This window comes from Trichomycterus rosablanca, chromosome 3, assembly GCF_030014385.1.
Source record: "Trichomycterus rosablanca isolate fTriRos1 chromosome 3, fTriRos1.hap1, whole genome shotgun sequence".
Taxonomy (NCBI): Eukaryota; Metazoa; Chordata; class Actinopteri; order Siluriformes; family Trichomycteridae; genus Trichomycterus; species Trichomycterus rosablanca.
Window position 1 is genome coordinate 23,324,025 of NC_085990.1, and position 14,752 is coordinate 23,338,776.

The following is a 14,752-nucleotide window of genomic DNA, read 5'->3' on the forward strand; positions in this document are numbered from 1 at the left end:
GAATACCCTGGGCTGGGCACCAATCCGTAGCTACTAACACCCACCCCCCACTAAGCAAATAATGTCTGTGTAGCCGGGCTTCTACAGTACAATTTCATAATCAATAATACAGCATTTTATAATAAATACCTTTTCATCTGTTTTGTAAATTTTATACACCTATTATTTAGTGGTAATTGCATACAACTTCTGTTTTACAGATGTGATTTTGTGACTGTATATAAGCTTATTAGGTACACTTACCTTCTGCTGTGCACATTTTGATGGCGACCACATCTAACACCAAAAAACATTTTATTTTAATACACAGCAACATGTAATTTTTGGCACTGCTGATTTGGATATGTATACCTTAAACCACTAAAATGTAACCAACAGTTGTTATTAACCTAGTGTATTTACTACACGGTGTGTGTGTATAGTGTGTTGACTGCACACCTGCTGTTGTGCACAGTTTGACAGCCACATGATATCCTGCACATCACTGGAAAGGGACCACCGATGGCTTAATATTGTTCAGGTATAACACCAGTCTCTTTTAAACCTCAATATTAGTGCTAGTAAACAAAAAAGTACTGTTGTCCCGTAGTCAGAAAGTCACCAGACTGCAGTGAGATAAGACAAAATGAGCCGATATCTGGTATGTGTTTACAAAGATATCAGATGGTCCTAAATAGTACGATAGTTGCGAATACCAGCCGCTCTCATAGTCACTGCAACCAGCTCAGAGATGTAATGTTGCTTTATTTATTTATTTATGCAATGTTCTAGATTTTACATGATTTGTAAAATATTTAAACATGCTCTGGTATTAATACGGTGCATCATTATAAAACATGTACCATTATGATTCTGTAATAATTTAGAGTACAAAACATCTGCAAAATATTCACAAATCAAGGCAGCGAGCATTAACCGTAGTTTAATTTTAATAGTCCCGTAATACGAAATCTGCTGCAAAGAGAATGAGAGTCTTTTGAGGTAAAGTTGTTTTCCAGGGTTTTATTAAGAAAAAGGTCACCGACTAGTTTCAGTCTCCCGCCTGTTGTACGTGGTGGAATCGGGAAGCTGTTTGAACACGTTTCTGAGGCTGGTAAGCTCGCGCGTGAGCTGATCAATTGTCTTGTGCAGGCGCTCGTTTTCGGCGCTAAGTTCGATCAGTTTCTGTTGCATTTCCAAGTTGCGTTGCTTCGCTTTATCCCTGCTCTTTCGCACAGCGATGTTATTCCGTTCGCGCCGTTGCCGATATTCCGGACTGAACCTGTCCACTGATTTCTTACTTTTATCCTTGTGTGTTCTTCGCGGTGATAGCTGGGTGGTGGGCTGCGGCTCTGGTGTACTCGGAGGTGTAGGCTGACACGTGTGTATGCTCACAGAGGTCTGCGCGCACGTCTCAATCTGCGAAGGTAAAGACGAGGGCGCGTCACTGTCACTCCACTCGGCTTCTTGTTTAATGGGCTCGGAAAAGTTTGCTTTCCCAACATCACCGTTGGATGACAACTGCAGGTGACTGGCAGTGGATTTCGCCTGGTAAATGTCCGATTTTTCTTGCTTTACAGTGTTGTTGAACAGGTCGGCAAACAGTTCGTCGTTGCACAGCTCGAAGTTGGGTGCAGAGGACATGGAGTCTATGTACACACTGAAGTCGATGGCACTCTCATCGTCGTAGATGGCGGGAGCGTTGCTCAGCTCGACCACATTGCTCTTGTTGCTGTCCTCGGGACATTTACTATCCCCAGTTGCGCCGCTTAGCTTATTGTCGTAGAAGTTCGCTGGCTCCATCGCCCAGCTCATGTAGCATGGTGGCGAAACGCACTCCAAGCTGTCCAAGCTGCCCGGGTCGCACATGAACGCAGCTGTACTCGCACCTGCAAAAAATGCTCTTGTGTTTATAAAATTTGACTCTTATCTTCTGTTTAGCGAGTAGGAGAAACCCGCACTCAATTTATTGCGCACTATGTGCTATAGTAAATCGCACCAAGGATTAACAAAACAAGTTTCACACACTCCTCGTAGTTCTGATAGTACATGTGAAGGCCAAATTATAAATACAAACTCGTTGCTGACGTAAAAGCTCACCACCCCCTTTGGTAAGCCAGTCATGGCCTATGCCAGTCATGTGTTCTTCCTTAACTCCCATTGGGAGGATAGCAGGCTGCGTATACGCCCACAAGCCAACTACGAGTAAACTTGAACTAGGCGGAGACTGGAAGTCTGGACTGTTTGGTTTTAACATCAGAAAGTTGTAGGTGTCGCTATTATTTTATAACTATAGACAGTACAAGTCTTTGTCAGTTTAAAGTGAACTTTGTTATGCAGATTTGTCGTGAGTTATTAGGTTTATTTTCAATGGCGATATTAGACGGTACAAAAACAGACGGATGACATGGTAAAGCTAAATGTGGGGTGAAAGTGGAAAGAAAAACATAACAGGCAACAACTGACAAACACCACATGAAACTAACTTTAATTAAAGTAAATAAATATAATTACAAACACGGTTGCATAAGGGAGTTATGTTGAAAGATGTGACAGAAGTGTACTGTATGTATTACGTATTATGTACACAGCTGTGAAAAAAACTCCTTTACCTTTTATTTTATTTTTGCTAATGTGTTAAGCCTGAATGCAGTAACGACTCGTAAACCTTGCCCCCCTTTCTCATGCATTAAAAACAAAAAAGTTGATAGTCTTAAAAATGCAACATTCAAACAGTGCAAAGATGGTTATCTCCTAAATACAATAGCTAATTACTTAAGCAAATCATCACACTAGCTCCATGTGCAGTACATTGAGCTTATTGTATTATTCTGTTCTCCTGTACTTCTAAAAAACAGAATGGATTATTAAAGCAATTGTTTTTGTTTATTTTGTATTTATTCATAAAGCATATAAACAGCCACAATTTACATGTGTGACTTCACTATACTATCCATATAGAAGGATAGCTCTCAACAATTCCTTTGTTACACCTGTGTCCGTACAGCAGGTGCAAATTTTCATAAAGTTAGCAATAACAATACGCACCCATTCAGAGGGAAAACATGATTGGTCAATTTTACTGTCAGTTAAAATTAGTTATTGCTTTTAATTAATTAAGTAATTAAGTAATTTAACCCGTCACATTCCAACACAAATTAAATGGGCAGGTATGGAGGATATCGAGGCCACTGTTTCCCTCGGCTTGCCCAAACACATTTTTTTTGTTTGTTTTCAGTCCTGAATTCTTTAAAGTTGCTTTGAGATGACGTGTATTGTAAAAAGTGCTATAAAAATACATTTAAATGAATACATTAAAAGAGCTGGTGCATGTGCACTAAGGGTGGGCGAAAGTGTCTCAAATAAGCAGTATGAACTCTCATTCTGTTTAAATCAGCCATTAGCTGTTGGAAACAGCATTAGCATTAATCAAACAATGCTTTTTGTTTGGAAACTGAGACTAAAAAAGTTTTTTTGAGAAAAGTTTTTGCCCATTGTTGCTTAATACAAGACTTTAAAAGTCTGCCCAAAAGTTTGTGGTTTCCACTGTCTAATTCTCCTATTTAAGATGTGCTATCCTTTTTAGATCTGGACTGCAGGCAGCACAGTAAAGCACATGCATTCTCTATCTATGCAGCCATGCTGTTGTAGCATGTGTAGCTTGATGCCTGGTATCATTTTGCTGAAATAATCATGGACATCTTGGGAACAGATGTCGCCTTGATGGCAGCATATGTCTCTAAATTCCCAATATTTGCTGCATCAGCGGTACCTTCACACATATGCAAATCACCCATTCTATGACAGATGTTGTTTTGCATCTTTTGACTGATAACAGTCTGGATGGTCCTTTTCATCTTTGGCATGGAGAATCAATGTTTATTTTCCTGAAAACAAGCTGAAGCATGGACTCATGTGACCACAGCAATTTTTCCACTGTCTCTTAGTCCACCTCAGATGAGCTTTACCATGTTTCTGCAAAGAATGCATGTATAGGTTTCTCTTTGAGTAAAATAGTTTTTTTTTACAATATTCTGTATAGTAGATGGTAAAAGTATTTGTAGTCTTGCATTAGGAAAGTTTACCTTATGAACTGACAAGTGACAAATTTCTTACAATTTAGTACAAAAAACTGGATGTGGTTTAAAAAATTATTGTTGAATATACATACCAGATGTGGTGTACCACAACTCCAAATCAGAAAAAAGTTGGGAAAATGTGGAAAATGCAAATACAAAACACAGCGTTTTTTTACATTTACTCTCATTTTTATTTTATTTCAAGATTTGACTGATAAATGCATACATAAATTCAGGCCTGCAACACATTGCAAAACTGTTGAGACGGTAAAGCAATTACTACTTTGTAATGTTGACGTTACTTGTCACAACACATTTTTTCTCCTTATTGGAAAAAGGTCAGGACTGCAGGCAGGTCTTTCCAGTACCCATACCCATACAAAAATTATTAGACATCCCAAGAAAAGATGTGAATGCAACATTCGTTGCTCCAAAATCTCAGTGTACTGTTCTGCGTTATTGCTGTCATTACAAAAGTGTAAATTACATTTGTCAAGCCCCATACCATGGTTCTTTTTGTCTTTGGCCGGAGCACATGGCATCCATTTCTTTTAAAAAAATATCTGGGATACTGATTCATCTGGCCACAATATACATTTCTACTGTAAGATGGTCTATCCCAGATGCTTTTGAACCCAGATCATTTGATGCCACTTCTGGACACGATTAACATAAAGCTTTTAAATTTTTAAGTGGCATTTATGAATGTAACTCTATATTGTAGAGCAATTGACAGTGATTGCCCATGTGGTTATATCAGCTATTGATGAATGATGGTTTTTGATGCAGTGCCTTCTGAGGCATCAGGAATCATGGCTGTTCAGCTTAGGCTTGCGCCCTTGTCTTGTAGGCAGTGAGATTCCTCCAGATTCCTTGAATTGTTTAATAATATTATGGACTGCAAATTCCTTCCCATTCTTCTTTGAGGAACATTGTTTTAAACATTTCAATAAGTTTGTCATGCTTTTGTTGATCCTCTGCCCATCTTTGCTCCTTAGAGATTCAACCTTTCATGGATACTGCTTTTGAACCAAATCTCAATTGCAATCACCTGTTTGAAATCACATAATTTAGGTTTTTATACCTCATTACTAGCTCTAACTTGCCCCATCCAACTTTTTTGGAATGTATTGCATCCTAACTTTTTTTCTGAATGATCTACCACCCAATTAACTAATAATCTAACATAATAGATGATCGTAATGCCCTTTAGTGGTCTTATATGCACCCAACAGGTTTAAACATGTTCATCTGTTAATCAGGTGCAATATACGCAAACACAATATCCTGTGAAGTGTGAAAAGAAGTAAAATTCAGGCTAAAGGATTAATTAGTATTAATTACTGTGTTAGTGCCCCTGCTATTATTTATTTTGCTGAAATTGCCTATTCGCTTATATAAGTAAATAAATACTAAAGTACTGAATACCATTTTCTTTGTTTAAAAAATTACATTTATCTTTTAAATCCATTTAATCAAAGATGTAATTTGGTGGAGAGATATAACATGTATTTGGCTGCATCTGCTAAAAAAGACTGAAATTTGGTTCAGTTTCACTAGCCACAACCAGGAATGATTACTACCAGACCTGTTGAATCTAAACATCACTTGTCTGGGAATGTGACTCAGGCTGGAAGCCACACATAATCCCACATTCTAAAGAGATTCAAATACAGATGCAAGTCATTAAATTCCACCAGTCTTGAAAGTGTTAAGTTCCAGGGACTCCCGTGAACCACTGTGAGAGCCACCATCCACAAATAAAGAAAACTTGTTACAGAGATGAGTGTCAAGCCTACCAAAATTTCACAGCATTTTTTGTCTCTGCCTCTTCCAGCTTTCTCTCCTGTTTTTGTCAGTGCCACCGCCTCCAAGTCATACAACATAGCAGGCCTTACTACTGTCTTACAAAAAATACAAGTGACACCAAAAAACCTATCCTAAAAAAAATGAAGGGGCAATCGGGTGATGCAGTGGTAAAACTTGCTGGCACACCGACTGACATCTCAAACTTGCACGATCGAACATCAGTTCTGCTAGCAGCCTGGGTGCCTATATGGACAATGATTGACTCAACAGAAGGGTGGAAATGCTGCAGGGGATTCCTCATAACTGCTGCATCTCTGCTGGCTTGTTAATGGTGCCTGTACAAAGACAGGGGAATAATGGAGATATATGCATGACTGTTAATGCATGATACGGATGAGCTTGCCTTATGCAGGTAAAAAAGAAGCAGTCGGCTGCAGCACGCATCTCAGAGGGGTGTGTGTTGGTGCACCCTCTAAGATCGGAGGTTAGCAGCAGTATACGTAGCAAAATGTGATTGGGTAATTGGATATGACTAGATTGTGAGGACAATTGGGATAAATAGCCAGCACAAATTAGCCTATTGTGGCCCAATATGTGAGTATGGGACTATTCCTGAAGAAGCATAAGGACTATGCCAAATTTGTCAATGTCAATCGTTTGTGTAACTTTACACACATAAATACACAACTTTTGCGTGTTATAGCGAGACCTAGTACTATAGTTACACCACATGGTTTGTGCCTCTGAATAAGTGCAATGCTTTCTGAGTTAGAGCAGTATATGTGTGCTTTATGGTTGGCTACACTCGTGTTTTTATTGGCATTTGGCAACAACACTATAGAAATTCTAGTTTGTGTTTATTAAAGTTCAGGTGCTTAGGTTTCCTTTGATACCACATTTGTGTATGTGGGGTAATTATCCAGAGACTAGTTCATGCTTGAAAATTTGTGAGATTTGGCATATTATACTGTACAAATTAGCTAAAAATCTAAGTGGGCACAGCTGTATGGTTTTTGGGGCTTTTTTGAAGGTCATAAGACAAGTAATTAGAGGAAAAAGAATTTTGTCTCAGTAAAAAATTCAGTAATATGCAAAAGGCAATGGTGTGCATAAATGCAAGTGATATTACAGTCACTGAGTGTGTGTGTCTGAGTATTTGTGTATGTGTGAGTTATTTTCCTTCCAATTCAGCGTTTAGCCCTAAACAGAAAGATGAAATCAGTGCAAAAATAAATTTTTAGCTCCATTATTTATTAGCATCCTGAAGCCGAAACAACTTGCAGCCAGTTTTGAATGTAAAGAGATGCAGCCGCTTCTCTTCCTGCTACTGCTCTGTAGGGGCACCCAATTTGGCCATTATGATTCTTATGTTCCTTTGTTCACAGCCCCATGTTCCTGAAAACCTGCATTGGTTAATCTGTGTCCACTTTGGTATGATTTCTCCTGTGTCTACATGCGGTTTCGGTTTTTGATATACTTCACACTACATGCCAGTGGGTGGGTCGGTTACTTAAATTATTCATAAATGTAAATGTGCCATACACAGTATAAGTGTTATGCCTTACAATGGGTTACCCACCCTGTCCAGAATAAATTGTTTATTAAAATTGTTTTTGAGTTATTTGAAGCTCAGTTGGTATTACCCTTATGTTTTAAATTTGTACTCAGCACCACCCAAAAACACTGGAGACGAAACAGGAGAACACATGACAGTGGGCCCATAGCCAGTTACTAGTCACTTACTTTTTCACATATAGTGACAATTCAGAACAGTTTCCCAAATAAATCAACGCGTGCTTGTGGAGGACATTTTTGTTTAAGCTTCTGTGTGTAACCTAAAACAATATTAAATAATTACGCTATTACAAGTGGTATTCTGTTAATGTATGTTTGTTTCGGTGTACTACTTTCACACTACTCTTACTCCGGGCCGCCAGCTAAACATTTAGCTTCGGACCTGTGCCCAGGCTTCTTCTTCTTCTTCTTCTGTGATTTTTATTGGCAGTTTGCATTCTCTGTGCATTACCGCCATCCACTGGACTGATGTGTGATCACTTTAGGACTTCATGTTAATAAAGAAACAATAAAATGTATAGTCTCCTTGTGATTTGTGTTTCTTTTAGGAATTTCATGACCGCTTTGCTTGTGGATTCTGTTTCTAGATTTAATAAATTATTCAGTGTTAACGGTTTCTTTATTGCCTTTTTTAGTTCTTCTCTTTCTTTGGAGTAATATCTGCATATAAGTAATACATGTTTTACAGTTTCTACCTCATTACAGTATGGGCATATCCCAGTGTCATGTTTTCCTAAAATGTGTAGGCCGCTGTTTAAACCTGTGTGCCCTATTCTTAGTCTAGTAATCCATGTTTCCTCCTGCCGTGAGAATGAGATGCTTTTCCTAGTTGTTACCTGTTGCTGGATATTATACAAATGTCTCCCTTTTCCTTCTTTACTCCATTTTTCCTGCCATACTTTTTGAATGCCTTCTTTAATTATTGTTTTAAATTCTAATTTGCTTAGTGGGATCTGTACTTCTACCTGTTCTGATTGTGTTGCTTCTTTTGCCAGCTTATCTACCCTTTCATTTCCCTCAATACCTATGTGTGCTGGGATCCAGGTGAACTGTAACTGTACATTTTGTTGGTTTATTATGTAAATCATCTGATGTGCTTCATCAACCAAATCTTGTCTACCTGTGGATTTACCGGTTTGTATGCTTGTTAGAGCGGACATTGAGTCTGAGCAAATTACTGTTTTATGTGGCTTAGTTTCTTCTACCCAGTGTAGTGCTAATATAATGGCCATCATCTCTGCAGTGAATATTGAGAGGTGATCTGTGGTTCTCTTTTTTATTGTTCTGTTGTATTTGGGTATGTAAACTGCCACGCCCGTTTTACCTGTTGGCTCTTTAGACGCATCTGTGAATATTTGTACTACTTCATCATATGTTTCATGAAGGTACTGTTGAATGTTTTGATGACCTCTAGTCTTGATTATATTTTTTATTTCTAGGTTGATTGCTGGATATACGAAAAGCCACGGCGGGATTGTGCTCATGGTAACGGTTTTATTGCACTGTATATTTCTAATTCCCATATTCTCTGCTTCTTTGTCACCATACCATCCGAAACTATTTTGCACCTTGTGCCCGTACTCCCAGCATTCTTTTAAAACTTGTTTTGTGGGATGTGAACTTTCATGCCCTTTCAAGTTAACCCAGTATGCAAGAGAGAGTTTTAGCCTCCTGAGACTTAACGGCATCTCTCCTGCTTCTATTTGTAATGATGGGATAGGGGAAGTTCGAAATGCTCCACAACACAGTCTGAGAGCTTTGGCCTGCACCCTATCTAGTTCAGCTATTGTGGATTTTGCTGCTGAGTTATATACTGTACTTCCATAGTCAAGCTTTGATCGAATCACTGCTATGTAAATTCTTTTCAATGAGAGACCTGTTGCCCCCCAGTTGTACCCTGATAGACATTTCAGTAGATTGATGGCCTTCTTACATTTATCAATTACTTTTTGTACGTGAGTTTTAAAAGTGAGCTTAGAGTCGAACCACACTCCTAGATACCTAATTTCACTGACCTGCTTTAGTGTCTGTCCATATAACTTTAGGTCTATTGTAGGTCTAACCCTTTTTTTCGTGAAACAGATGTTTTGTGTTTTTTCGACTGAGAGATGAAATCCCCATTCAAATGACCATTTTTCAACCTGTCTTATTGCTGATTGCATCTTATACTGTAGGTTATCAATGTTCCGACCCCTTACCCATAATGCCCCATCATCTGCATATAACGCTCTATTTACCCTTTGATCCACTCCATCAAAAATGTCGTTAATCATAATATTAAATAATATTGAGCTGCATACACTTCCTTGTGGGGTGCCATTTTCTATTGTGAATGTTCTTGATGACTCCACACCTACCCTGACCTCGATTGTTCTGTTTTCTAGAAAGTCCTTTATCCAGTTAAACATTTTACCCCCAATTTCCATTCTGTTCAGTTTCATTAAAAGACCTTCTTTCCAAAGCATATCATACGCTTTCTCTATATCAAAAAATGTTGCGAGCACAGCTTCTTTATTAACTTGCGCTTTCCGTACTTCATTCTCTAGGCAAATCACTGGGTCCATTGTTGTTCTTCCATTACGAAAACCACTCTGGTAGGGTGATATCAATCCTCTACTTTCTAGTCTGTATAATAGTCTTTTAGTTATCATTCTTTCCATCAGTTTACATAGATTAGATGTTAAGGCTATAGGCCTATAGCTTTTGACCTCTGATTTGTCTTTCCCTGGTTTCCCTACAGGCACTATCACTGCATGTTTCCAGTCAGTGGGCAACTTTCCTTGCTCCCAGATTTTATTATATAGCATCAATATTAAATTTTTAGCTACATCCGATAACTCTTCAATCATTTTGTAGCAGATTTCATCTCTCCCTGGTGAGGTATTTTTGATGCCTATCAATGCTCTTTTTAATTCAAAAAGTGTAAATTTTTTGTCTAATATGTTCTCTCCTACTTGCTTCTTTCCCAGTACCTCTTTATTTTCTTCTATGGTCCTGTTTCTTTTGTTTATTTCTTTCATGGATAGGTTTTTTGAGCTGTGTACTCTTACAAATGCTTTTGCTAGCATTTCAGCTTTTTCTCTACTTGTTATTGCTTCTAAGTTGTTATTTTTTAATATAGGTATTGTGATGTCCCTTCTTATGCCTCCCATTTTCCTGATCATTCCCCATATGTCATTAACTTGTATTTCTGTTCCGATGTTGCCACAAAATTCTCTCCAGTACTTCCTCCTGCGCCCAGTCTTCTTCTTCTTCTTCTTGTTTTTTTTGGCGGATGGCAACTAGCTTTTTGGTGCATTACCGCCACCATCTAGACTGGAGTATGGAACCAGTAGTTTGTAGAGTTTTAGTCTATTTTCCTATATCCTGTTTACTAATCCTGTTTCCTTCAAAAAAGAAAAAAGAATCTTAAAATCAATTTCTCCTGACCCTTTTTTTAGGATGTCCTGAACATTCAGTTTAAGTTTATTTTCTTCTAGTTGTTGTATTAATCTGAGTCTATAATAATGATACCTAGAGCAGTGAAGAATTACATGTTCTACTGTTTCCGGTTTATTGCAGTAATTACATTTCCCATTTTCATGTTTCTTAATTATTGCTAGTGTGCTATTTAGCCCTGTGTGTCCAAATCTCAACCTTGATAACACTTCTTCCTCTTGTTTTCCTCTGCTTGTGGTTCTGCCCTTTCCCACTCTTCTTTGAATATTATAAAACTGTCTACCTGTCTGTGCTGTGTCCCATAACTCTTGCCATTTGTCTTTCATTTTAGCTTTAATAATACTTTTAATTTCTGCTTTACTATATTTGATCTTAATTTCAATTCTTTCTTTTCCTGCTGCTTGTTTTGCGTATTCGTCTGCACATTCATTCCCTGCTACTCCTATATGAGCCGGAACCCATACAAATGAAATTCTTGTCCCTGATTTTGTTATGTCATTTACCAACTGTTTTATTTCCCATACAATATCTTGTCTTGCCTCAACCTGAGATAATTCAAGACTTAATAGAGCTGAGCTGGAATCTGATGCCACTACCACCTCTTTTGGTCTATTATGCTCTATCCATGTCATTGCTTGTTGAATTGCCACTAATTCTCCCGTATATACAGCCAACTCATCATTTATTCTTTTATTACAGAATATTTTATGTTCTGGTATGACATATGATATTCCCATTCTTTTGTCTGTTCTTTTTGATGCATCTGTATATATTATAGTATTGTTTTTGTATTTTTTATCCATATAATTCATCACCCAGTATTTGTCTATTTCATGTTCTTGTCTTTTGTTCAACAGGCACCAGTCTATTGTTATTTCTTCTTGTACCCAGGGAGGGACAGCTGGATATGCCACTGTAGGACTTACTTCTAACTGTTTTATTTCCATGTCATTAACTTTGCTATTTATTGTCCATCCATAGCTTCTAACTTTTTCTTTCACTCTTTCTTGACACTGCCTTAATACTGATTGGCTTATGTGGTTTTCATTATGACCTTTAAGATTTGCCCAATATACCAGGGCCAGTTGGTCTCTTCTAAGATGTAGAGGCATCTCCCCCATCTCTACTTGAATTGACGTAACCGGTGTTGTTTTAACTGCCCCACAACATAATCTTAATGCCTGGTTTTGAATAATGTCTAGTTTGGTTATTAAACTTTTGGCCGCAGATCCATATACCAAGCATCCATAATCAAACACTGATCTAATGAGCCCTGTGTAGATAGCCTTTAACGCAGTTCTGCTTGCTCCCCATTCAACACCTCGCAAACATCTCATTATGTTCAATACTTTTTTACATTTGTCAATTATCTTTTGAATATGTGTTGCCCATGTAAGTCTTTTATCAAACCAAATTCCTAAATATTTAAATGACTCTACTTTTTCCAGCTCCTTCCCTGATATTTTAAGTTTTACATTTAAATCTGTTTTCTTTCTGGTGAAAAACATTGTTTTAGTTTTGTCGATTGATATTCTAAATCCCCACTGCAGGGCCCACTCTTCGATACTATTTATAGCTTGCTGCATCTTGTTTATCACAAAACCTATATTTCTTCCTTTTTTCCACATAGTTCCATCATCTGCAAACAGTGCAACATTTACCGACTGTCCTACATCTTTGAATATTTCATTTATCATTACAGAGAATAGTAAAGGACTAATAATACTTCCTTGTGGAACACCATTTTCAACTATGTAACTTTTACTAACTTCTCCATTAACTTTAACTTTTATTGTCCTTTTTGTTAAGAATTCCTTAACCCATTGGAAAATTCGTCCCTTAATTCCTATTTGGTTTAGTTTAATTAACAGACCTTCCTTCCATAACATGTCATATGCCTTTTCTATGCCTTTCCCGGCTTCCTGATTGGAATGATTATTGATTCTTTCCATGCACTTGGAATGTGCCCCTCTATCCATATCCTGTTATATAAACTTATCAGCACTTCCTTTCCCTTGTCACTTAGGTTTTCTAACATACAATAACATATTCCATCTTCCCCTGGTGATGTTTTTCCTAATTTCCTTAGTGCGTTATTAAGTTCTGCTCTTGAGAATAACATGTTCAATACGTCTCCTTCTTCTCTCTCATTTTCTAGTTGAACCTGATACTTTTCAGTTATTTCTTTTCTTGCTCTCTTTTCATCTTCATTCAAATTGTTTGTGCTATGTACATTAACTAAAGTCTTTGCTATTAACTCTGTTTTCTCTTTACTAGTAGTAACTACCTTTTGGTCCTGTATCAATACTGGAAAGTCATATTCTTTACCATTCCCTTTCATTTTCTTTATCATACTCCAGACCTTTTCCACTGGTGTAGTTCTACCAATTGAATTACAGAACCTCTGCCAGTACTCTTTTTTGGCATATTTTACTGTTTTTCTGACAATAGCTTGGGTCCTTTTATATTCAATTAGGTTTTGAAAGTTATGTGTTTTTTTTAAGATTTTGAATGCTTTATTTCTGTCTTTTATTACTTTCTTACATTCCTGTGTCCACCATGGGACTATTTTATTTATTTTCTTAAGTTTAGTTTTTGGGATTGCTATTTCCGCAGCACTACTTATTCCTGAACTAATTTCGCTACTTATCCTTTCAATGTTTTGTTTATTCTCAATTCTCAACAAAAGTTTCTCACTATTTTCTCAAAATTTATTCCAATCTGCCTTATTTAGGACCCATTTTTTTTCTCTAATTTCCCGATCAAATTTAAATTCCATTCCTATTCTAATTATTATGGGGTAATGATCACTCCCTATGGTAGTTTCTTTTATTACTTCCCATTCACATCTATCAGACATTGTTTTTGTTACTATAGTGAGGTCTATTACTGATTCTGAGCCCCTCCCAATATCAATTCTTGTGCTTGTCCCATCATTTAGGCATACTAACTGTTCTTCTTCTATGAATTCTTCTATTACGTTTCCGTTCATATCATCCCTCTCACCCCACAATGTACTGTGTGCATTAAAATCCCCACACCAGATAACTTTCCCTTTTAAATCCTTCCAGATTTCATTAAGATGTCCTGTCTCTATCCGCTGACATGGGTTATAATAATTAATTATTTTCACACTACCTTTGTTTGACCATACTTCTATAATTATATATTCCATATCCTTCCCTTTTTTAAATTCCCTGTATTGTAGTCCTCTTTGAACAAAGGTTACAACTCCTCCTCCTTTTCTTGTTTTCCTATCCCTTCTTACTGCAGTGTACCCTTTTATAATAAAATCCAGCCTTGGTACCAACCATGATTCCTGAATGCATATAATGCTAGGTTTGATGCTTAAACTTTCAATAAACTTCTTAAATTCTTGCCCATTTGAAATTAAGTTCCTTGCATTCCACTGTAGTATATTTAAAATCATTATGCTTGTGAAGATCCTGTCCCTGTCTGAACCTGTGGTGCTTCTTCATTAAGCGTATCTCTCACATTTTCCCAGGACAACCCCTTCATACCCAAGTATTTCTCAGCTGATTTAATTATTATTTTAATCCTTTCATTTTTTCTAGTTGTCTGTGCTGAACAATTAATTATCTCTGCCATAAAAAGTACAAAGTTACCTTTACTCACCAATAATGTTTCTTCATCTAATTTATCACATTTAGCGCATTGATCCTTGTTTTTGTACATATCTTTTTTCCCTTTTTCTAGTTCAGGTATGTCTCTTGGGACCTTCTTGGTAGCCTCTGCGTAAGATATCCCTTGCACAGCTTTAATCTTCTGTACCTCCTGCATTCTCTTACTTATCATGCAGCCGCGATACGCTGAGCTGTGCTCCCCTCCACAATTACAACACTTCATTACTG

At 37.4% G+C, this 14,752-nt stretch overlaps 1 protein-coding gene across 1 annotated transcript; it reads right to left on the minus strand.

Annotated features, from left to right (window-relative positions):
* Window positions 1–724: 724 nt before the first annotated feature.
* Window positions 725–2,029, minus strand: cebpd (CCAAT enhancer binding protein delta). Its single transcript, XM_062991091.1, has one exon. The coding sequence runs from the start codon at window positions 1,846–1,848 to the stop codon at window positions 1,018–1,020; it is 831 nt and encodes a 276-aa protein (XP_062847161.1). The 5' UTR covers window positions 1,849–2,029; the 3' UTR covers window positions 725–1,017.
* Window positions 2,030–14,752: the final 12,723 nt, after the last annotated feature.

What these genes read in the sequence shown, in the direction of transcription:
- cebpd (XM_062991091.1), bottom strand. Translation starts at nt 1,848, where the DNA reads ATGTGCGACCCGGGCAGCTTGGACAGCTTGGAGTGCGTTTCGCCACCA.